This window comes from Oncorhynchus tshawytscha, linkage group LG30, assembly GCF_018296145.1.
Source record: "Oncorhynchus tshawytscha isolate Ot180627B linkage group LG30, Otsh_v2.0, whole genome shotgun sequence".
NCBI classification, from domain to species: Eukaryota; Metazoa; Chordata; class Actinopteri; order Salmoniformes; family Salmonidae; genus Oncorhynchus; species Oncorhynchus tshawytscha.
Window position 1 is genome coordinate 4,287,428 of NC_056458.1, and position 25,894 is coordinate 4,313,321.

Genomic DNA, 25,894 nt, shown 5'->3' on the forward strand with positions numbered 1-25,894 from the left:
CAGCTATCCCCCTCTTCCTCCCTTCCTGTCTCTGCAGCTATCCCTCTTCCTCCCCCTTCCCTGTCTCTGCAGCTATCCTCTTCCTCCCCTTCCTGTCTCTGCAGCTATCCCCCTCTTCCTCCCTTCCTGTCTCTAGAAGCTATCCCTCTTCCTCCCATTCCTGTCTCTGCAGCTATCCCCTCTTCCTCCCCTTCCTGCCTCTGCAGCTTATCCCCTCTTCCTCCCCTTCCTGTCTCTGCAGCTATCCCTCTTCCTCCCATTCCTGTCTCTGCAGCTATCCCCTCTTCCTCCCTTCCTGTCTCTGCAGCTATCCCTCTTCCTCTTCCTGTTCCTATCCCCTCTTCCTCCCTTCCTGTCTCTGCAGCTATCCCTCTTCCCTCTTCCTGTTCTGTAGCTATCCCTCTTCCTCCCCTTCCTGTCTCTGCAGCTATCCCCTCTTCTCCCTTCCTGTCTCTGCAGCTATCCCCTCTTCCTCCCCCTTCCTGTCTCCAGCTATCCCCTCTTCCTCCTTCCTGTCTCTGCAGCTATCCCTCTTCCTCCCCTTCCTGTCTCTGCAGCTATCCCCTCTTCCTCCCCTTCCTGTCTCTGCAGCTATCCCCTCTTCCTCCCCTTCCTGTCTCTGTAGCTATCCCATCTTCCTCCCTTCCTGTCTCTGCGGCTATCCCCTCTTCCTCCCCTTCCTGTCTCTGCAGCTATCCCTCTTCCTCCTTCCTGCCTCTGCAGCTAATCCCCTCTTCCTCCCTTCCTGTCTCTGCAGCTATCCCCTCTTCCTCCCCTTCCCATCTCTAGGCTATCCCCTCTTCCTCCCCTTCCTGCCTCTGCAGCTATCCTCTTCTCCCTTCCTGCCTCTGCAGCTATCCCCTCTTCCTCCCCTTCCTGTCTCTGCAGCTTATCCCCTCTTCCTCCCCCTTCCTGCCTCTGCAGCTATCCCCTCTTCCTCCCCTTCCTGTCTCTGCAATATCCCCTCTTCCTCCCCTTCCTGTCTCTGCAGCTATCCCTTCCTCCTTCCTGCCTCTCTGTAGCTCTCCCTCTTCCTCCTTCCCTGTCTCTGTAGCTATCCCCTCTTCCTCCCCCTTCCTGCCTCTGTAGCTTATCCCCTCTTCCTCCCCTTTCCTGTCTCTGCAGCTATCCCTCTTCCTCCCCTTCCTGTCTCTGCAGCTATCCCTCTTCCTCCCTTCCTGTCTCTGTAGCTATCCCTCTTCCTCCTTCCTGTCTCTGCAAGCTATCCCTCTTCCTCCCTTCCTGTCTCTGCAGCTATCCCTCTTCCTCCCCTTCCTGACTCTGCAGCTTATCCCTCTTCCCTCCCCTTCCTGTCTCTGCAGCTATCCTCTTCCTCCCCTTCCTGTCTCTGCAGCTATCCCCTCTTCCTCCCCTTCCTGACTCTGCAGCTATCCCCTCTTCCTCCCCTTCCTGCCTCTGCAGCTATCCTCTCCATCTTCCTCCCCTTCCTGTCCTGCAGCTATCCCCTCTTCCTCCCCTTCCTGTCTCTGCAGCTATCCTCTTCCTCCCCTTCCTGTCTCTGCAGCTATCCCCTCTTCCTCCTTCCCTGCCTCTGCAGCTATCCCCTCTTCCTCCCCTTCCTGCCTCTGCAGCTATCCCCTCTTCCTCCTTCCTGCCTCTGCAGCTATCCCCTCTTCCTCCCTTCCTGCCTCTGCAGCTATCCTCTTCTCCCTTCCTGTCTCTTGGCTATCCTCTTCCTCCCTTCCTGTCTCTCAGCGATCCCCTCTTCCTCCCCTTCCTGCCTCTGCAGCTATCCTCTTCCTCCCCTTCCTCTCTTGGCTATCCCCCTTCCTCCCCTTCCTGCCTCTGCCTTATCCCTCTTCCTCCCCTTCCTGTCTCTGCAGCTATCCCCTCTTCCTCCCCTTCCTGCCTCTCCTCCCCTCTTCACTCCTTCCTGTCTCTGTAGCTATCCCTCTTCCTCCCTTCCTGCCTCTGCAGCTATCCCCTCTTCCCCTTTTCCTGTCTCTGCAGCTATCCTCTTCCTCCCTTCCAATGTCTCTGCAGCTATCCCCTCTTCCTCCCCTTCCTGTCTCTGCAGCTATCCCCTCTTCCTCCCCTTCCTGCCTCTGCAGCTATCCCCTCTTCCTCCTTCCTTCTCTGCAGCCATCCTCTTCCTCCTTCCTGAAGATCCCATCTTCCTCCCTTCCTGTCTCTGTAGCTTATCCCCTCTTCCCTCCTTCCTGTCTCTGCAGCTTATCCCTCTTCCTCCCTTCCTGTCTCTGCAGCTATCCCCTCTTCCTCCTTCCTGTCTCTGCAGCTATCCCCTCTTCTCCCCTTCCTGATCTCTGCAGCTATCCCTCTTCCTCCCCTTCCTGTCTCTGCAGCTATCCCCTCTTCCTCCCCCTTCCTGCCTCTGCAGTATCCCTCTTCCTCCCCTTCCTGTCTCTGCAGCTATCCCCTCTTCCTCTTCCTGTTCCTATCCCCTCTTCCTCCCCTTCCTGTCTCTGCAGCTATCCCCTTTCCTTCCTTTCCTGTTTTTCCTATCCCTCTTCCTCCCCCTTCCTGTCTCTGCAGCTATCCCCTCTTCCTCCCTTCCCCTGTCTCTGTATCCCTTCTTCCTCCTTCCTGTCTCTGCAGCTTATCCCTCTTTCCCTTCTTCCTCCCCTTCCTGTCTCTGCAGCTATCCCTCTTCCTCTTCCTTCCCCTCCCCTTCCTGTCTCTGCAGCTATCCCCTCTTCCTCCCCTTCCTGTCTCTGCAGCTATCCTCTTCCTCCTTCCTGTCTCTGCAGCCATCCCCTCTTCCTCCTTCCTGCCTCTGCAGCTAATCCCCCTCTTCCTCCCCTTCCTGTCTCTGCGGCCATCCCTCTTCCTCCCCTTCCTGTCTCTGCAGCTATCCCCTTCTTCCTCCCCTTCTGTGTCTCTGCAGCCATCCCCTCTTCCTCCTTCCTGCCTCTGCAGCTATCCCATCTTCCTCCCTTCCTGTCTCTGTAGCTATCCCCTCTTCCTCCCCTTCCTGTCTCTTGGCTATCCTCTTCCTCCCCTTCCTGCCTCTGCAGCTATCCTCTTCCTCCCCTTCCTGTCTCTGCAGCTATCCCTCTTCCTCCCCTTCCTGCCTCTGCAGCGACTATCCCTCTTCCTCCCCTTCCTGCCTCTGCAGCTATCCCCTCTTCCTCCCTTCCTGTCTCTGCAGGTAGCTATCCTCCCTCCTTCCTGCCTCTGCAGCTTCCCCTCTTCCTCCTTCCTGTCTCTGAGCTATCCCTCTTCCTCCCCTTCCTGTTCTGCAGCTATCCCTCTTCCTCCTTCCTGTCTCTGCAGCTATCCCCTCTTCCCTCCCCTTCCTGTCTCTGCCAGCTATCCCCTCTTCCTCCCCTTCCTGCCTCTGCAGCTATCCCTCTTCCTCCCTTCCCTGTATCTGCAGCTATCCCCTCTTCCTCCTTCCTGTCTCTGCAGCTATCCCTTCTTCCTCCCTTCCTGTCTCTGCAGCTATCCCCTCTTCCTCCCCTTCCTGTCTCTGCAGCTATCCCCTCTTCCTCCCTTCCTGTCTCTGCAGCTATCCCCTCTTCCTCCCCTTCCTGTCTCTGCAGTATCCCTCTTCCTCCCCTTCCTGTCTCTTAGCTTCCTCCTTCCTGTCTCTTATCCCCTCCTCCTTCCTGTCTCTGCAGCTATCCTCTTCTCCTTCCTGTCTCTGCAGCTATCCCCCTCTTCCTCCCCTTCTGACTCTGCAGCTATCCCCTCTTCCTCCTTCCTGTCTCTGCAGCTATCCCCTCCTTCTGTCTCCCTTATCCTTCCTGTCTCTGCAGCTATCCCCTCTTCCTCCTTCCACTTCTCTGCATGACTATCCCTCTTCCTCCTTCACTGCCTCTGCAGCTATCCTCTTCCTCCTTCCTGCCTCTGCAGCTATCCCCTCTTCCTCCCCTTCCTGCCTCTGCAGCTATCCCCTCTTCCTCCCCTTCCTGTCTCTGCAGCTATCCCCTCCCTTCCTCTCTCAGCGCATTATCCCTCTTCCTCCTTCCTGCCTCTCAGAAGATCCCTCTTCCTCCTTCCTGTCTCTGCAGCTATCCCCTCTTCCTCCTTCCTGTCTCTGCAATATCCCCTCTTCCTCCTTCCTGTTTCTGCAGCTATCCCCTCTTCCTCCTTCCTGTCTCTTAGCTATCCCTCTTCCTCCCCTTCCTGTCTCTGCAGCTATCCCCTCTTCCTCCCCTTCCTGCCTCTGCAGCTATCCCTCTTCCTCCCTTCCTGTCTGCAGCTATCCCTCTTCCTTTCCCCTTCCTGTCTCTGCAGCTATCCTCTTCCTCCTTCCTGTCTCTGCAGCTATCCCTCTTCCTCCCCTTCCTGTGCAGCTATCCCCTCTTCCTCCCCTTATCAGCCCTCTTCCCTCCTTCCTGTCTCTGCAGCTATCCCCTCTTCCTCCCCTTCCTGTCTCTGCAGCTATCCCTCTTCCTCCCCTTCCTGTCTCTGCAGCTATCCCCTCTTCTCCTTCTGTCTCTGCAGCTATCCCCTCTTCCTCCTTCTGTCTCTGCCTCTGCAGCTATCCCCTCTTCCTCCCCTTCCCTGTCTCTGCAGCTATCCTCTTCCTCCCCTTCCTGTCTCTCAGCTATCCTCTTCCTCCTTCCTGTCTCTGCAGCTATCCCCTCTTCCTCCCCTTCCTGCCTCTGCAGCTATCCCTCTTCCTCCTTCCTGTCTCTGCAGCTATCCTCTTCCTCCCCTTCCTGTCTCTGCAGCTATCCCTCTTCCTCCCTTCCTGCCTCTGCAGCTATCCCCTCTTCCTCCTTCCTGTCTCTGCAGCTATCCCTCTTCCTCCCCTTCCTGTCTCTCAGCTATCCCCTCTTCCTCCTTCCTGTCTCTGCAGCTATCCCCTCTTCCTCCCCTTCCTGCCTCTGCAGCTATCCCTCTTCCTCCCCTTCCTGTCTCTGCAGCTATCCTCTTCCTCCCTTCCTGTCTCTGCAGCTATCCTCTTCCTCCCTTCCTGTCTCTGCAGCTATCCCCTCTTCCTCCCTTCCTGTCTCTGCAGCTATCCCCTCTTCCTCCCCTTCCTGTCTCTTAAGCTATCCCTCTTCCTCCCCTTCCTGCCTCTGCAGCTATCCCTCTTCCTCCTTCCTGTCTCTGCAGCTATCCCTCTTCCTCCCCTTCCTGTCTCTGAAGCTATCCCTCTTCCTCCCCTTCCTGTCTCAGCTATCCCCTCTTCCTCCCCTTCCTGTCTCTGCAGCTATCCCCTCTTCCTCCCCTTCCTGCCTCTGCAGCTATCCCCTCTTCCTCCCTTCCTGTCTCTGCAGCTATCCCTCTTCCTCCCCTTCCTGTCTCTGCAGCTATCCCCTCTTCCTCCCCTTCCTGCCTCTGCAGCTATCCCCTCTTCCTCCCCTTCCTGTCTCTGCAGCTATCCCTCTTCTTCCTCCCCTTCCTGTCTCTGCAGCTATCCCCTCTTCCTCCTTCCTGTCTCTGCAGCTATCCCCTCTTCCTCCCTTCCTGCCTCTGCAGCTATCCTCTTCCTCCCTTCCTGTCTCTGCAGCTATCCCCTCTTCCCCTTCCTGTCTCTGCAGCTATCCCTCTTCCTCCCCTTCCTGTCTCTGCAGCTATCCCCTCTTCCTCCCCTTCCTGACTCTGCAGCTATCCCCTCTTCCTCCCCTTCCTGTCTCTGCAGCTATCCCCTCTTCCTCCCCTTCCTGCCTCTGCAGCTATCCCCTCTTCCTCCCCTTCCTGCCTCTGCAGCTATCCCCTCTTCCTCCCCTTCCTGTCTCTGCAGCTATCCCCTCTTCCTCCCCTTCCTGCCTCTGCAGCTATCCCCTCTTCCTCCCCCTTCCTGCCTCTGCAGCTATCCCCTCTTCCTCCCCTTCCTGTCTCTGCAGCTATCCCCTCTTCCTCCCCTTCCTGTCACCTGCTTCTCTCCTTCCTCTATCTGGGTTGTGGGTGATTGTTCTTCACTGGTTGCCCTTTTCTCGTGGGAACACGTCACAAATCTCGCTGCTGTGATTGGATTTGTTTCCAAATTCTTTGTGGATCTGTGTAATCTGAGGGAAATATGTCTCTCTAATATGGTCATACATTGGGCAGGAGGTTAAGTGCAGCTCAGTTTCCACCTCATTTTGTGGGCAGTGAGCACATAGCCTGTCTTCTCTTGAGAGCCAGGTCTGCCTAAGGCGGCCTTTCTCAATAACAAGGCTATGCTCACTGAGTCTTTACATAGTCAAAGCTTTCCTTAAGTGTGTGTGGGTCACAGTGGTCAGGTATTCTGCCGCTGGGTACTCTCTGTTTAGGGCCAAATAGCATTCTAGTTTACTCAGTTTTTTGTTCATTCTTTCCAATGTGTCAAGTAATTATCTTTTTGTTTTCTCATGATTTGGTTGGGTCTAATTGTGCTGCTGTCCTGGGGCTCTGTGGGGTGTGTTTGTGAACAGAGCCCCAGGACCAGCTTGCTTAGGGGACTCTTCTCCAGGTTCATCTCTCTGTAGGTGATGGCTCTGTGAACAGAGGGGTGTGTTTATGAACAGAGCCTCAGGACCAGCTTGCTTAGGGGACTCTTCTCCAGGTTCATCTCTCTGTAGGTGATGGCTCTGTGGGGTGTGTTTATGAACAGAGCCCCAGGACCAGCTTGCTTAGGGGACTCTTCTCCAGGTTCATCTCTCTGTAGGTGATGGCTTTGTTGTGGAAGGTTATTTTCTGTATTTTGATAATTAGTGGGTTTCGGTATTCTGCTCTGCATGATTTATTTGGTGTTTACGTTGTACACTGAGGATATTTTTGCAGAATTCTGCATGCAGAGTCTCAATTTGATGTTTGTCCCGTTTGTGAATTATTGGTTGGTGAGGCGGACCCCAGACCTCACAACCATAAAGGGTAATGGTTTCTATAGCTGATTTAAGTATTTTTAGCCAGATCCTAATTGGTATATCAAATTTGATGTTCCTATTGATGGCGTAGAATGCCCTTCTTGCTTTGTCTCTCAGATCGTTCACAGCTTTGTGGAAGTTACCTGTGGTGCTGATGTTTAGGCCGAGGTATGTATAGTTTTTGTGTGCTCTAAGGCACGGTGTCTAGATGGAATTTGTATTTGTGGTCCTGGTGACTGGATCTTTTTGGAACACCATTATTTTGTTCTTACTGAGATTTACTGTCAGGCCCCAGGTCTGGCAGAATCTGTGCAGAGAAGATCTAGGTGCTGCTGTAGGCCCTCCTTGGTTGGGACAGAAGCACCAGATTATCAGCAAACATTAGACATTTGACTTCAGATTCTAGTAGGGTGAGGCCGGGTGCTGCAGTTCTAGTGCCCTCACCAATTCATTGAAATATATGTTGAAAGGGTGGGGCTTAGCTGCATCCCTGTCTCCTTACGGCCCTGTGGGAAGAAATCTACCACTTCTTAAACAATGACAGATCAGGATCTCAGCGATCACTGCCTCATTGCCTGTATCCGCTATAGATCCGCGGTCAAACGGCCACTCTTCATCACTGTCAAACGCTCCCTAAAACACTTATGTGAGCAGGCCTTTCTAATTGACCTGGCCCGGGTATCCTGGAAGGATGCCTGGTCATTCTATAAATTTTCCTCCCCAACCTGTTGCGACTCTAGGGGGAGTATTTTCATTTTTGGAAAAAAAACATTCCCGTTTTAAACGGGATATTTTGTCAGGACAAGAAGCTAGAATATGCATATAATTGACAGCTTTGGATAGAAAACACTAACGTTTCCAAAACTGTAAAGATATTGTCTGTAAGTGTAACAGAACTGATGTTGCAGGCGAAAGCCTGAGAAAAATCCAATCCGGAAGTGCCCCATATTTTGAAAGCGCTGCGTTCCAATGAGTCCCTATTGAGCTGTGAATGTGCTATCAACCAGCTTACGCTTTATACGTATTCCCCAAGGTGTCTACAGCATTGTGACGTAGTTTTACGCATTTATGTTGAAGAATAGCCGTAGGAGGCTACATTGCGAAAGTGGTCAACTGATGCCCCCAGAGCGATTCTCGCGTAAAATACAGAGGTAGCCATTACTCCAATCGGTCCTACTGAAAAACGAATTGTCCCGATGGATATATTATTGAATAGATATTTGAAAAACACCTTGAGGATTGATTATAAACAACGTTTGCCATGTTTCTGTCGATATTATGGAGCTAATTTTGAATATTTTTCGCCGTTTTCGTGACTGCAATTTCCGGGTGATTTCTCAGCCAAACGTGAAGAACAAACGGAGCTATTTCACCTACAAAAATAATATTTTTGGAAAAAAGGAACATTTGCTATCTAACTGGGAGTCTCATGAGTGAAAACATCCGAAGCTCATCAAAGGTAAACAATTTAATTTGATTACTTTTCTGATTTCCGTGACCACGTTACCTGCTGCTAGCTGGACAAAATGCTATGCTAGGCTATCGATAAACTTACACAAATGCTTGTCTAGCTTTGGCTGTAAAGCATATTTTGAAAATCTGAGATGACAGGGTGATTAACAAAAGGCTAAGCTGTATTTCATTTGTGATTTTCATGAATAGGAATATTTTCTAGGGATATTTATGTCTGTTGCATCATGCTAATTAGTTTCAGGCGATGATTACGCTCCCGCATGCGGGATGGGGAGTCAGCAGAGGTTTTAAATAAGCATGCCCCTTTCAAAAAATGTAGAAATAAGAACAGATACAGCCCTTGATTCACTCCAGACCTGACTGCCCTCGACCAGCACAAAAACTTCCTGTGGTGGACTGCACTAGCATCGAAGTCCCCGCGATATGCAACTTTTCAGGGAAGTCAGGAACCAATACACGCAGTCAGTCAGGAAAGCAAAGGCTAGCTTTTTCAAACAGACATTTGCATCCTGTAGCTCTAACTCCAAAATGTTTTGGGACACTGTAAAGTCCATGGAGAATAAGAGCACCTCCTCCCAGCTGCCCACTGCCCTGAGGCTAGGAAACACTTTTACCACCGATAAATCCACGTTAATCGAGAATTTCAATAAGCTTTCCTCCTGGCTACCCCAACCCCGGCTAACAGCTCTGCACCCCCCGCAGCTACTTTCCCAAGCATCTCCCAGCTTCTCCTTCACCCAAATCCAGAAAACAAATGTTCTGAAAAAGCTGCAAAACCTGGACCCGTACAAATCAGCTGAGCTTGACAATCTGGACCCTCTCTTTCTAAAATTATCCGCCACCATTGTTGCAATCCCTATTACCAGTCTGTTCAACCTCTCTTTCGTATCATCGGAGATCCCCAAAGATTGGAAAGCTGCCGCAGTCATCCCCCTCTTCAAAGGGGTGACACTCTAGACCGAAACAGTTACAGACCTATATCCATCCTGCCCTGCCTTTCTAAAGTCTTCGAAAGCCAAGTTAACAAACAGATCAAGGACCATTTCGATTCCCACCGTACCATCTCCGCTGGGCAATCCGGTTTCTGAGCGGGCCACGGGTGCACCTCAGCCACGCTCAAGGTATTAAACGATATCATAACCGCCATTGATAAAAGACAGTACTGCGCAGCCGTATTCATTGACCTGGCCAAGGCTTTCGACTCTGTCAATCACCGTATTCTTATCGGCAGACTCAACAGCCTTGGTTTCTCAAATGACTGCCTCGCCTGGTTCACCAACTACTTCTCAGATAGAGTTCAGTGTCAAATCGGAGGGCCTGTTGTCCGGACCTCTGGCAGTCTCTATGGGGGTACCACAGGGTTCAATTCTAGGGCCGACTCTTTTCTCTGTATATATCAACGATGTCGCTCTTGCTGCTGGCGATTCCCTGATCCAACTCTACGCAGATGACACCATTCTGTATTCTTTGGATACTGTGTTCACAAACCTCCAAACGAGCTTCAATGCCATGTATATATGCTGTAGCAGTCCTTCTGTGGCCTCCAACTGCTCTTAAACGCTAGTAAAATTAAATGCATGCTTTTCAACCGATCGCTGCCCGCACCCGCCTGCCCGACTAGCATCACTACTCTGGACGGTTCTGACTAAGAATACGTGGACAGCTACAAATACCTAGGTGTCTGGTTAGACTGTAAACTCTCCTTCCAGACTCATATTAAACATCTCCAATCCAAAATTAAATCTAGAATCGGATTCCTATTTCACAACAAACCTCCTTCATTCACGCCACCATACATACCCTACTAAAACTGACTATCCTACCGATCCTCGACTTCGGCGCTGTCATTTACAAAATAGCCTCCAACACTCTACTCAGCAAACTGGATGCAGTCTATCACAGTGCCATCTGTTTTGTCACCAAAGCCCCATACACCACCCACCACTGCGACCTGCATGCTCTCATCGGCTGGCCCTCGCTCCAGGTCATCGATAAGTCCTTGCTAGGTAAAGCTCCACCTTATCTCAGCTCACTGGTCACCATAACAACACCTACCCATAGCACACGCTCCAGCAGGTATATCTCACTGGTCATCCCCAAAGCCAACATCTACTTTGGCCGCCTTTCCTTCCATTTGTCTGCTGCCAATGACTGGAACGAATTGCAAAAATCGCTGAAGTTGGAGACTTATCTCTCCCTCGCTAACTTTAAACGTCAGCTATCTGAGCAGCTAACCGATCGCTGCAGCTGTACACAGCCCATCTGTAAATAGCCCATCCAATCTACCTACCTCATCCCCATATTGTTTTTATTTACTTTTTGCTATTTTGCACACCAGTATTTCTACTTTCACATCATCATCTGCACATCTATCACTCCAGTGTTAATTTTCTTAATTAAGATGTGTAGTGTTAGGGCAAAAACCAAAACATGCACCCCTTGGGGTCCCGAGGACCAAGTTTGGGAAACGCTGGCTTAGACAGGTCTTTCACCATGCAATATTTTCAACCTACATATTTGACACACAATTACATTTTGCATGCATTTCTAAACACTATTGTCCTCACTTAGGATTTGAACTCACAACCTCTTGGTTCACAGCATCCTGATATTCCTGCTACACCACCATGTCTGTGTCAATAATCTGATCATCTGACTATACTCCCCTCATTGATTTGATTTACTTGTTCCAGCAATTTTCTGTATAGTTGTCTGATGTTGGTGGGCATATTACTCTGTTTTAATGTTACTCCTTAATCACTATAATTAAAAAAAAATGCTAGCAGTGCAGGTGAAAACAGCCATTGACACAGACATGGTTGCATAGCGGGAAGATCGGAATGCTGTGAACCAAGAGGTTGTGAGTTCAAATCCCAGGTGAAAGCATGTTGAAAAATAATGACTGTATTATATGAACATGCACAATGTAATCATGTACGTTAAAAGCACTGTGTGAATGGATTGGTGGTTTTCCTTGATGGACTCGGCAACAGTAACGTCTAATGAAACAAGTGACATTTTTTTCGGAGTGGCTGTGGTTCCGAATGTTCAGGAAACCTGATTTGCCATTGCTAAAGATATGGAGATTTCTGCGCAAGTGGAGGATTTTTTTTTTTACAAAGCGGTTTCCCACTTCGCTGCCTACACTCTGCTCTGCTGCCGCTTCCCCCTCCTTGATCTGCAATATGTCTGGTGTCGCCTCCAAAATTCATGTTGTACACAAAAGACATGGTCAACATGTTCGAAATACTGCATTCCATGACTCAGTAGGCTATTAAGCACAAGCATATTTTTTTCTCACAATTCCTGACATTTAATCAGAGTAAAAATTCCCTGTCTTAAGTCAGTTACGATCACCACTTTATTTTAAGAATATGAAATGTTAGAATAATAGTAGAGAGAATTTTTTATTTCAGCTTTCACATTTCCAGTGGGTCCGAAGATTACAAACACTCAATTAGTATTTGGTGCATTGCCTTTAACATTTTTAACTTGCGTGAAATGTTTCGGGTAGCCTTCCACAAGCTTCCCACAATAAGTTGGGTGAATTTTTGCCCATTCCTACTGACAGAGCTGGTGTAACTGAGTCAGGTTTGTAGGCCTCCTTGCTCGCACACACTTTTTCAGTTCTGCCCACACATTTTCTATAGGATTGATCTCAGGGCTTTGTCATGGCCACTCCAATACCTTGACTTTGTTGTCCTTAAGCCATTTTGCCACCACTTTGGAAGTATGCTTGGGGTCATTGTCCATTTGGAAGACCCATTTGCGACCAAGCTTTATCTTCCTGACTGATGTCTTGAGATGTTGCTTCAATATATCCACATCCCTTTCCTACCTCATGATACCATTTATTTTGTGAAGTGCACCAGACCCTCCTGTAGCAAAGCACCCCCACAACATGATGCTGCCACCCCTGTGCTTCACGGTTGGGATGGTGTTCTTCGGCTTGCAAGCATCCCCCTTTTTCCTCCAAACATAACGGTGGTCATTATGGCCAAACAGTTCTATTTCTGTTTCATCAGACCAGAGTATATTTCTCCAAAAAGTACAATCTTTGTCCCCATGTGCAGTTGCAAACCGTAGTCTGCCTTTTTTATGGCGGTTTTGGAACAGTGGCTTCTCCCTTGCTGAACGGCCTTTCAGGTTATGTTGATATAGGACTTGTTTTTACTATGGATATAGATACTTTTGTACCCGTTTCCTCCAGCATCTTCACAAGGTCCTTTGCGGTTGTTCTGGGATCTCTAGGAGACAGAACGCGCCTCCTTCCTGAGCGGTATGACGGCTGCGTGGTCCCATGGTGTTTGTACTTGCGTACTGTTGTTTGTACAGCTGAACGTGGTACCTTCAGGCATTTGGAAATTGCTCCCAAGGATGAACCAGACTTGTGGGGGTCCACAATTTTTTTCTGAGGTCTTGGCTGATTTCTTTTGATTTTCCCATGATGTCATGCAAAAGAGGCACTGAGTTTGAAGGTAGGCCTTGAAATACATCCACAGGTACACCTCCAATTGACTCAAATTATGTCAATTAGCCTATCAGAAGCTTCTAAAGACATTACATCATTTTCTGGAATTTTCCAAGCTGTTTAAAGGCAAAATCAACTTAGTGTATGTAAACCTCTGACCCACTGGAATTGTGATACAGTGAAATAATCTGTCTGTAAACAATCGTTGGAAAAATTACTTGTGTTGTGCACAAAGTAGATGCCCTAACCAACTTGCCAAAACTATAGTTTGTTAACCTCTCTGTGCACGGAACCCGGTAGCGGGATGAAATTCGACAACATACGATGATCGCTACATAAAGAGTCATTTTAAACATTCATGAAAATACAAGTGTCTCACATGTTTCAAAAGCCTAGAATCTTGATAATCCAACTGCTTTGTCAGATTTAAAAAAGGTTTTACTGCGAAAGAATACGATGCGATTATCTGAGGATAGAGCCCCATAAAAAACAACTATTTCAACTAGCACAAGCGTAACAAAATCACAAACTGCATTAAAATAAATTGTTTACCTTTGACGATCTTCGTCTGTTTGCAATCCCAATGCTCATTGTTACACAATGAATGGTCTATTGTTTGATCAAATCCATTTTTACAGCCGAACACGAAACATTTTGTGAACCGCTTGTGTCGTGTATTCCGTCTCATTCCATTTTCGACGACACACTCGAGGTAAATACACACACAGAACGTGACTTTTCCAGTCATGTTTGGTTTCATTGCAATTAACTCTTTTGTTTGTTTACACAACCAAACCTAATGGGTCATTTCGCGGGACGTATTGACTGAAAGAAACCGATTAGAAGACAACAAGTAATGACATCATTGTGCACCAACGATTTGCCCGCTGTTTCGTTGATTGACCGTATTTTAACCCAATGATCACTGATCGTCTTAAAATCTAGCTGGGTAGATAGCCAATGAGCTGAGGTAAACAGCAGTATGTAATGTTTATGTGTTGGAAGACGAACCCATGTAGTAAACTCCGGCGTAAAGAGGGTCATTCGCCATTGAAGTTTCATACCGGAAGGAGCAACGCATGTTGCGCACAGCGTTGTTTTGGTAAAGCGCATATTCAACTGTTTATATATCAATCAGTATGGCGACTAAGTCAGGGCAAGCTAAATCTAAGTCTAGAAATACAGATGTACACACAATTTTAGAAGAAATTGATCGAGGACGATTCATTTAGCGATTCCCAAATGGAGGAATATTTTTTGAACGGAGAGGACATCGTTTTGGACTGGTAAGTTCTTCTCATACTAATGCCGTTGTTTGAAATTAATAATATAAAATATTATTTGTGAAATGAAATAGCCTATTTGAGGCTGTTGAGGGGAGGGCAGGCCCACAATGGCCAAAGTGAAATGGAGACAGTAGATACAGCTGGTCTGTTGTAATATAATAAAGACAGTAGATCTAGCTGGTCTGTCATAATATAATAGAGATAGTAGATCTAGCTGAAATGTCATAATATAAATGAGACAGTAGATCTAGCAGGTCTATAATAATATATTCAACCTTATGTTCCCTGTACTATATATATATATATATATATATATATATATCTGTTTATTATACCTGTTGATACAGGGCTCATATGTGAAACTATTCTGAACAGAACATTTTCTTTCACAGTGACACTGACTCCGAATGGGAGCCCCCAGTGCCAAGGTGTCCATCCCCCACTGAAGCTGGTTCATCCAGCTCCTGCCACAAGTGGTGTTCATCTGCCCAAATGTATTTCTGCAGGCATGGATGTGCTATGGCATCTGGCATCAGCAGCATAATATTGTGTCGAGGACTGAGGGTCTTCCAAATATTGAAAGTGTTATTTTGTAAATGTATATATTTTTTTCTTCATGTCTTTTCTCAATTTTTTTTGGTGGGGGGGGGTGTGTGTTAGAATACCATTTTGGTATTTTGTATATAGTTATTCCATTCAAAATGTATAACTTCACCAATTTGGCCACTTGGGTACATTTGGGCTACTTGTGTGGGACACCTGGGTGACTTCATGATAAATGTCATGTAGCACACTCATTTTGGAAGTTATCATTCTGAAACTTTGCACAAGTACTGTTGCCCTCTTATGTTTTTCACTGAAATTGTCCCCATCATCCTATCTGAATGTTTGTTTTATCTTGTTCATTTTAAAGATACAAAAAAACGACCAAAAAAACATGTTTTTTTTCGTTGTATTATCTAAACCAGATATATTGTGTTATATTATCCTACATTCATTTCATTTACACAAACTTCAGAGTGTTTTCTTTCAAATGGTACCAAGAATATGCATATCCTTGGTTCTGTGCCTGAGCTACAGGCTGTTAGATGAGGGTATGTCTTCAGGCGGAAATTGAAAAAGTAGGGGGGGGGGTAATAGCTCTAAGAGGTTTTAACAAGAAATTTGTGGAGTGGTTGAAAAACAAGTTTTAATGACTCCAACCTAAGTGTATGTAAACTTACAACTTCAACTGTATACATTTGACTGGAGCTAGTATCAAGCAAGCAAAGAGGTTAATTAGCCGAGACAGGAGCACAAAGGGATAGATACATTCTTGACCCCATGTCTAAACACGATAACCTTGAAAAGCCAAGTCACAATAACATGAAACACAAATCTTTGCCAATCAGTGGGTGAGGGTGTAATCTTGTTATTTTTAGTCTGTTACTCCAAAACCTCCCCATTGTCCTGCTGTGGAGAGTTGGCAATGCAGAACATTTCCCCTGTGTGTGTGTTTATTTTTTGGGGGACGGGGCGGGGGATTTGATAATTAATGTGAGAGGCTGAGCGGTTTGTGTGTTGGAGTGTGATAAGGGGATGAAGGAGGGAGGTGTGCCTGTGTGTGTGTGTGATAAAGAGAGGAAGGAGGGAGGGTACCAAGGCCAATAATGCCCTGACGACTTCTTGACGACATCCCGTAATATACACAATAGATCTTGGAACCAAGAGGTACATCAAAGATCAATACGAGGACATGAATGTTATCGCCATTTAAAAGGTCTATGGAAACTAGGGGAAAGTGCTTTCTAAGTATAATTAAAGTCTCCAATATTCTCAGTTCTTTCAAAGACCATTGAATCAAAGTCTCCCACTTAAAGGATGATTGTAGAGCATTGCGCCAGTGTCTTATGGGCACTACAACTTGTAGTTAGTTAGAAGGAAAAACTATTTTCTTATCGGAGATTGAAAGTTACTTCAATTTTTAAACAGTCATACACATCTGGCGTTAAGCCAGCGCAATTGTAAAACACACACTCGTTTGCAATCTCGACCTGTTAAAGCTGGCACTCTATTTTCAAACCCTAGTGCCAGAAATGGTCATTTACCTGTGTCATACGAGGTGGGAGGGGTGGCAATATTTAATGTGTGTCCTAAAAAATGTGCACCAAAGTGTACATTTCAGTATGCGCTGGTGGGGATATTTATGACCAACCGAAAAGCTGATATTAGCAAGAACCCGGTTGGTTATGACATGGATTTTGACAACGGAAGTGCATCCTATCCACCTGTAGCTTCTGCCAAGTCCCCAGCAACTGGATGTTCTGGTTTTCAGGGGAAATTAAAAGAGAGCCAAACTTAACAAGACTTCCACTTTTGGACATTAACAAGGCAACACTACATCTTAACTCCTCCTCCACATTTACTAGATTGGTTGAACAGTGTAGAAGAGAACCTCCCCCAACAGTTTTTTCCCTTCTCATTAAGACCAGTGTGTAGGGGATCTAGTTTCAGTTTTTTTTTAATGCATGTTGCGTTAGGGTTAATCCACCCGTAAGGAACAGTGCCCATATACACATGGAACAAGAGAGATGTGCTTTTTGTGCCGGTAAACCTTGTGTTTAGAAACATTAAAAAAACATGTATTTTTCCCATTTCGTTTCATTTGATTAAAAAACAAGCATACCCCACCCCCTCTCAGTGAAGACAGTTTTTTTTTGTCCTGCCCAATGCATTTGCCAAGTAGTCAAGACTATCAATAAAGGGTTTGGCTCACAAGACCACTTTGAAATAAATCTTAATCACCAATAATATCAAGTTTAGGAGCAGCATCAAAACAGTGAGCGGATATCCCGATTTTTTTTGTATGTAGGCTATTGTACATTATTTTTTACCAGCTCCTGTTATTATTTTGGATGCGTAAAAAAAACCCTAAGCGTAGATATGATCCACTGATACTCGTATTTAGAAAATTTTTAGTTATTTTCCTGTAAAAATGGATTGTCTTATGTTTTGTTTGATTAAAAAAAAAATGCCCTTAGTAGGTTACCATTACCCTACTATAAATCCTGTTTGGGCTAGGGGGCAGCATTTTCACTTTTGGATGAAAAGCGTGCCCAGAGTAAACTACCTCCTACTCAGTCTCAGTCCTCAGTCTTAGTAGCATTGGATATAAAACACTCTGAAGTTTCTAAAACTGTTTGAATGATGTCTGTGAGTATAACAGAACTCATATGGCAGGCAAAAAGCTGAGAAAAATCTGAGGATTGTAGTTTTTCAACTCATCCCCTATCGAAGATACAGTCGGATATTGGTCATCTTGCACTTCCTAGGGCTTCCACTAGATGTTAACAGTCTTTAGAATGTTGTTTGATGCTTCTACTATGAAGGGGGATGAATGAGAGGGGAATGAGTCAGAGGTCTGGCAGAGAGCCACGGGCTCGTGACGCGCGGTCATGAGAAAGTTACCTCTCGTTCCATTGCTTTTCTACAGACATTGGAATTCTCCGGTTGGGACATTATTGAACATTTATGGTAAAAACATCCTAAAGATTGATTCTATACATCGTGTGATATGTTTCTACGACCAGTAATATAACTTTTTAGAATTTTCTTCCGACATTTCCACTGGAATTGGGAGTGCATTCTGATGAAGATCATCAAAGGTAAGTGAATATTTATAATGCTATTTCTGACTAATGTTGACTCCAACATGGCGGATATCTGTTTGGCTTGATTTGTCGTCTGAGCGCTGTACTCAGATTATGCTTTTTCCATAAAGTTTTTTAAAAATCTGACACAGCAGTTGCATTAAGGAGAAGTTTATCTAAAGTTCCATGTATAATAGTTGTATCTATTATCAATGTTTATTATGAGTATTTCTGTGAATTGATGTGGCTCTCTGCAAAATCACTGCATGTTTTGGAACTGCTGAACATAACACGCCAATGTAAAATGAGATTTTTGGATATAAGTATTCACTTTATCGAACAAAACATACATGTATTGTGTAACATGAAGTCCTATGAGTGTCATCTGATGAAGATCATCAAAGGTTAGTGATTAATTTTATCTATATTTCTGCTTTTTGTGACAACTCTTTCATGACATTGGCCTGGGGGGTAGGTTTATGACAGTCATAAATACATCTTCCCCCCTTTTTCCTCTCTCTACCCTACTGAGGTTACATTTGCAAAACCCTTGGTTAATATAGAGATTTTGGGAACATCAGAAGGTGCGGGGAAATTAACTATATTCTGGTAATCCGACCAATGGAACATATGCGGTGGTACTTAATGCATATGATGTCAGTTCGGTTGTCATCTGAGAAATTCTCATCAATGATAAGATGACAAACTCTACAGTGGAAGTCTACACATCAGAGTTATCGGATTCACATGGAATTGTTGTTCAAATTTAAATGTTTGAATATGAAATTATTTGTGATGGGATGAAATGTGATTTTAGCTTCTAAAATGTGAGATTTGGGGTTTTCATAAGATAGGGCTCTGCTCAATCAGTGGCCCGCCCCTGTGAAGGGACATGGGCTATAAAACTTTTCAAACATGCCCTCCTCTCCCTTCCTATATAAGCCCTTGACCTCCTGTTCTGAGGACGACGGTCCTATGTCAGAATGGTTCAGATAATAGCTACAGAACGGAGCCAACATCAGCGTGAGCTTTGGTTGCGAATGGTATGAACTTTGAACTCTTATTCACTACAGAAGTGATACCTCCTAGCCGTTGAGTTAGCAACAGCAGATGCAAACGAGGGTTAGGAAGGAACAGACAGAGTATTCCGTCTATCACCCAATGACGTTACTACAACGTATCCAATTGACAACCAGAGACATTCTTCAAAGGACTCGGTTGGGCAACACGGCCTTCCATCTACCACCAACCTACCGAAGCGCAGCTCAGAGTAAATATTTATTGCATTTTCCTTTTCCAAATGGGCGGTAATTTAGAATGCATAAGATACTGTATTTACGATAGCACAGCTTCTTCCTGTTGTTCCTCAGTCTTCCCGCCCTTTCACTCAAACCCAGCCCTTTTCCTTTGTGTAACAAGCTGTCATATCTGTTTCCGCCCGCTATGGACATTTTTCTTTATGACATAATTTGTAATCAAGTTATGATTTAATTAGGTGTATGTGTAATTCTGTGTGATTTGTTAGGTATTGAGTAAATAAATAATTAAACCCAATTTTGTATTGCTGATTCAAATTGTTAGCCAGGGTTTGTGCAGATAACCAAGAATTTACAACTTTCAGATGAGACTGAATTAAGAGCACAATTATTATTAACTGCTATTGATGTAAAATATTACTAGGTCTTTAAGTGTTTATTCAGAAGATAACAGCTCTAAAAATATTATTTTGTGGTGCCCGACTCTCTAGTTAATTACGTTTACATGATTAGCTCAATCAGGTGATATTAATTACGGAGAAATTATTTTATAGAATAGCATGTCATATCACTTAATCCGGCATAGCCAAAGACACGACAACTCTCTTTGGCTGGAAAAATCGCTGTGTTTTTCTGTGACTTGGTGGTGACCTAACATAATCATTTGTGGAGCTTTCGCTGTAAAGCCTTTTTGAAATCAGACACTGTGGCTGGGAATTTTATCTTTAAAATGGTGCCTAATACTTGTATGTTTGAGAAATTTGATTTATGAGATTTCTGTTGATTGAATTTGGCACCCTGCAATTTCATTGGCTGTTGGCAAGGGGTTCCGCTAGTGGAATGGGGTTCCCAGACAGGATAACCTGTTGCCACTCTAGGGGCAGTATTTTCATTTTTGGAGAAAAAAAACGTTCCCGTTTTAAACGGGATATTTTGTCAGGACAAGATGCTAGAATATGCATATAACAGACTTTGGATAGAAAACACTCTAACGTTAGCAAAACTGTAAAGATATTGTCTGTGAGTATAACAGAACTGATGTTGCAGGCGAAAGCCTGAGAAAAATCCAAACCGGAAGTGCCCCGGGTTTTGAAAGCGCTGCATTTCAATGGGTCCCTATTGAGCTGTGAGTGTGCTATCAACGAGCTTACGCTTTCTACGTATTCCCCAAGGTGTCTACAGCATTGTGATGTAGTTTTACGCATTTCTGTTGAAGAATAGCTGTAGGAGGCCACATTGCGTGGCTCCGAGAGAGATTCTCGCGTAAAATACAGAGGTAGCCATTACTCCAATCGGTCCTACTGAAAAACTAATTGTCCCGACGGATATATTATCGAATAGATATTAGAAAAACACCTTGAGGATTGATTATAAATAACGTTTGCCATGTTTCTGTCGATATTATGGAGCTAATTTTGAATATTTTTCGCCGTTTTCTTGACTGCAATTTCCGGGCGATTTCTCAGCCAAACGTGAAGAACAAACGGAGCTATTTTTCCTACAAAAATAATCTTTTGGGAAAAAGATGAGTGAAAACATCCAAAGTTCATCAAAGGTAAACGATTTAATTTGATTGCTTTTCTGATTTGTGACAAGGTTGCCTGCTGCTAGCAAGGCATAATGCTATGCTAGGCTATCGATAAACTTACACAAATGCTTGTCTAACTTTGGCTGTAAAGCATATTTTGAAAATCTGAGATGACAGGGTGATTAACAAAAGGCTAATGTGTGTCTCATTATATTTCATTTGTGATTTTCATGAATAGGAATATTTTCTAGGGATATTTATGTCTGTTGCGCTATGCTAATTAGTTTCAGGCGATGATTACGCTCCCGCATGCGGGTTTGGGAGTCACAAGAAGCTTTAGTGAATTCTCATCCATATCGGGGAACTGTTTAGAAAGTACAGCACTTTTTGTACATAGTACACCCCATTTTAGGGCACCAATAGTATTTGTATTTTTTTACCTTTATTTAACTAGGCAAGTCAGTTAAAGAACAAATTCTTATTTTCAATAACGGCCTAGGAACAGTGGGTTAACTGCCTGTTCAGGGGCAGAACGACAGATTTGTACCTTGTCAGCTCAGGGGTTTGAACTTGCAACCTTCCGGTTACTAGTCCAATTCTTTACCACTAGGCTACCCTGCCGTATTTATATCACGCAATGACTACATCAAGCTTGTGACTCTACAAATTTGTTGGATGCATTTTCTGTTTGTTTTGGTTGTGTTTCAGATTATTTTGTGCCTAACAGAAATTAATGGTAAATAATGTATTGTGTCATTTTGGAGTCACTTTTATTGGAAGTAAGAATATAATATGTTTGTAAACACTTCTACATTAATGTGGATGCTACCATGATTACAGATAATCCTGAATGAATCAGGAATAATGATGACAGACGCACAAATACTGTATAGATTAGGCCTACTGTTGACATACAGTAGGACTGACAAATATGTATATATGTTTGTATGCACTGCAGGTAGGCGTATGTGAATAATTTAAAGCATTATGGCAAATGCCTCACAAGTAGACTATTAGAAACATTTTATGGATAGACTATTTGCCTAATGCATTGGCCAGTATAAGAAAGCCACCAGACGCATTGCCATTGAAGCAGCTTTTGTTATTAAAGCTGACAGTCTGCACTTTAACCTCATAGTCATTGTTTGATTTAAAATCCAAATGTTTGGAGTATAGAGCCAATATAAGAACAAATGTTTCACTGTCACAATAATTACAGATGATAAACTTAATTGACATCTAACCTCTTAAGTGTTAGATACACAAACTCAGAGTGATATAAAAGTACCTTGTCATACCTTTACTGAGGAGGGTGGTCGCGTCATTGCTGCCAATCTGAGAACAGAACAGAGAAGACAGTCAGGAACAATCCACAGACTCCACACATACAGCTCAGTTAAACACCCAGAGGTAGTCCAAAAAACATGTCAGTGTGTGTGTGTATATGAGGATAAAATGCAGGACTAATAGAACTACCCTTGCCACACTATGCTTCGCTCTCTTTTGCTGGCCCTTTTTAAAAAGAATGTTTCTGTCTCTCTCGCCTTCTTCTCACACTTTCTTTCCTCACATGCCCTCTGTCTCCCTGATGCCTTTTTTAGTCTGCACCTTTTCTCCTCTCTTCAAAGCACACTTCATGACAATCTGGTCTCTTGCCTGCTCAGGCGGTCGTCCCAGAAGTGAGTTAAGCCGGGCCCGTGCTGTACTCACGAGGAGTCACTGATGTGCCTAGCTACGCCAGGGCCAACCATGGCAGAGGACATAGATGAGCTATCACGCCATGTGTGTGTATTTGTGCATCTGCGTGTGTGTGTCTGCGTGTGTGTGTGAGTATGTAAGTCTAAGTTAGTGAATAATGTGTGTATGTGAATGTGTGGGGGCATCTGTGTGCCTTAGCTGAGCTATTAATGGTCTCCACTCAGCCCAAAAAAGCTAACAACCTAGAAATATTAAGTCTAGGAATAGACAGAGTCTTGCTCCAGTGAGTACACTCCTTCTGCTTCTTGGCTTTTAAAAATATCCCAGAATATTTAAGGACAGACTCGTACAAGAAAAAGGGCTGCAATTGTCAAGTCAGGAGAAAATGTGTAAATCATGGGGCATTTGAGCGTGAACGGACTTGTACACCCCTCACATTTTTGTAAATATTTGAGTATATCTTTTCATGTGACAACACTGAAGAAATTACACTTTGCTACAATGTAAAGTAGTGAGTGTACAGCTTGTATAACAGTGTAAATTTGCTGTCCCTTCAAAATAACTCAGCACACAGCCATTAATGTCTAAACCGCTGGCAACAAAAGTGAGTACACCCCTAAGTCCAAAAAGCCATTTTCCCTCCCCGGTTTCATGTGACTCATTAGTGTTACAAGGTCTCAGGTGTGAATGGGGAGCAGGTGTGTTAAATTTGGTGTCATCACTCTCACACTCCCTCATACTGACTGGTCACTGGAAGTTCAACATGGCACCTCATGGCAAAGAACTCTGAGGATCTGAAAAAAATAATTGTTGCGCTACATAAAGATGGCCTGGGCTATAAGAGATTGCCAAGACCCTGAAACTGAGCTGCAGCACGGTGGCCAAGACCATACAGTGGTTTAACTGGACAGGTTCCACTCAGAACAGGCCATGGTCGACCAAAGAAGTTGAGTGCACGTGCTCAGCGTCATATCCAGAGGTTGTCTTTGGGTAATAGACGTATGAGTGCTGCCAGCATTGCTGCAGAGGTTGAAGGGGTGGGGGGTCAGCCTGTCAGTGCTCAGACCATACGCCGTACACTGCATCAAATTGGTCTGCATGGCTTTCGTCCCAGAAGGAAGCCTCTTCTAAAGATGATGCACAAGAAAGCCCACAAACAGTTTAGACAAGCAGACTAAGGACATGGATTACTGGAACCATGTCCTGTGGTCTGATGAGACCAAGATAAACTTATTTGGTTCAGATGGTGTCAAGCGTGTGTGGCGGCAACCAGGTGAGGAGTACAAAGACAAGTGTGTCTTGCCTACAGTCAAGCATGGTGGTGGGATTGTCATGGTCTGGGGCTGCATGAGTGCTGCCGGCACTGGGGAGCTACAGTTCATTGAGGGGACCATGAATGCCAACATGTACTGTGACGTACTGAAGCAGAGCATGATCCCCTCCCTTCAGAGACTGGGCCGCAGGGCAGTATTCCAACATGATAACGACCCCAAACACACCTCCAAGACGACCACTGCCTTGCTAAAGAAGTTGAGGGTAAAGGTGATGGACTGGCCAAGCATGTCTCCAGACCTAAACCCTATTGAGCATCTGTGGGGCATCCTCAAACGGAAGATGGAGGAGTGCAAGGTCTCTAACATCCACCAGCTCTGTGATGTTGTCATGGAGGAGTGGGAGAGGACTCCAGAAGCAACCTGTGAAGCTCTGGTGAACTCCATGCCCAAGAGGGTTAAGGCAGTGCTGGAAAATGATGGTGGCCACACAAAATATTGACACTTTGGGCCCAATTTGGACATTTTCACTTAGGGGTGTACTCACTTTTGTTGCCAGCGGTTTAGACATTAATGGCTGTGTGTTGAGTTATTTTGAGGGGACAGCAAATTTACACTGTTATACAAGCTGGACACTCACTACTTTACATTGTAGCAAAGTGTCATTTCTTCAGTGTTGTCACATGAAAAGATATACTCAAATATTTGCAAAAATGTGAGGGGTGTACTCACTTTTGTGATATACTGTGTATATATATATATATATATATATATATATATGGATGGCTTGTTTGTGAATGTGGAAAAGCTAGGGCTGACCCCATTTAGTCGACTGGTCGGTTGTTTGGTCGCTAGGTCAACCGGGATTTCTTTAGTTGAACAGTAGCACATTAATTTTTTAAAATATATCATGGTGTACAAGGAACCTGTCTGATTTGCGCCATTGTGGAGGCTGTGGGGATGGCACAGTCCATCACCCTAAGACATGTGCCACTGAAATTGTATATGGTTGTATTACATAAGAACAATGGTGCAACACTAATAAAACTAATATTATTTTATAATAAATGCGCTTTCTCCTGCGTTGGATGGTGGCCGCTGTCCGCGGTTCTGAAATAAATCAGTGAGTGCACTGTTGAATTCGCGCCTTTTCCTAGACCATGTTGCTATGTGCCAAAAAGCAAAGTTAACCTCAGCGAGATCGGTGTCCCCCACAGGATGGTTGAGCTAATGTAGGCTAATGTGATTAGCATGAGGTTGTAAGTAACAAGAACATTTCCCAGGACATATCTGATATGGGCAGAAAGCTTAAATTCTTGTTAATCTAACTACGCTGTCAAATTTACAGTAGCCATTACAGTGAAAGAATACCATGTTATTGTTTGAGAAGAGTGCACAGTTATGAACTTCAAAATGTATCAATAAACCAATTAGGCACATTTGGGCAGTCTTGATACACATTTTGAACATAAATGCAATGGTTCATTAACTCAGTCTAAAACTTTACACCTACACTGCTGCCATCTAGTGGCCAAAATCTAAATTACGCCTAACTAAATAGTACATTATGGCCTTTCTCTTGCATTTCAAAGAAAATATATATATTATTTTTTTCTTTGTATTATCTTTTACCTGATCAAATGTGTAATATTCTCCTATATTCAATTCACATTTCCACAAACTTCAAAGTGTTTCCTTTCAAATGGTATCAATAATATGCATATCCTTGATTTAGGTCATGAGCTACAGGCAGTTAGATTGGGTATGTCATTTTAGGAAAAAAAAGTGTGCGATCCTTAAGAGGTGTTAACCATCATATTGGTGTTGAGAACAATGCAGTAGAGGCAGCAGCAGAGTTAGGAGACGAGAAAACAGCCCTTGCCTTATTGTATAAGAAAAGTGAGGAGATATTAAATTGGGCCTTCCTTAGGTCTAAAATCAATAAATAGCTGTTAAGCTGTCAAATGTGCCTGGTTTTTATAAATCATCCATATATGTTTACAGAAATAAGACAGATCCTGCTTCTATTGAAAAATAATATTTATAATAATACTAATAATGGCTCAATTCTCTTGATCTCCTTCTTATTGTTATTATTATTATTATGATCATCATTATAATAATAAGTAATGTCATTATCATTAGTAGGCTTAGTATAGAAGCCTTGTATAACCACTACTGAGCTGTAGGCCTAAGAGCCCATCCTGTTTAGTCTTAATACCGTAACTTACTTATGCCTATACTATATTCCTACATATTTTATAGCCTGCTATATATCAATCAATCATTTATTTGTTAATGTCATCACACAGCATACAAGTCATTCATGATTTGAAATGCAATCAAGTATTTTAGTTTTAAAATAAAATGAAGCGAGCCTTGAATAATTAGCTTAAACAATAAATAAACCGTTCCATTTAGGAACTAGCATTCACAAACGAATGTGACTATTTTTAGTCTTTGCTGTAATAAAGGTTTAAGAAAAAAGTACATTGTAATCTATACAGCACCTGTTTAG

The 25,894-nt window shown here is 44.5% G+C and overlaps 1 protein-coding gene across 2 annotated transcripts in view; it reads right to left on the minus strand.

The window, feature by feature from the left end:
• Positions 1-25,894, minus strand: part of spns2 (spinster homolog 2 (Drosophila)) — a 145,347-nt gene that overhangs the window by 6,153 nt on the left and 113,300 nt on the right. Inside the window, exon 12 of one of the 2 annotated variants that reach the window (XM_024394801.2) lies at positions 21,706-21,742. In XM_024394801.2, coding sequence (XP_024250569.1) covers positions 21,706-21,742 — 37 coding nt within the window. Of the gene's footprint in view, positions 1-21,695; positions 21,743-25,894 lie in introns of both variants that reach the window. The other variant, XM_024394802.2, reaches the window with a different exon arrangement.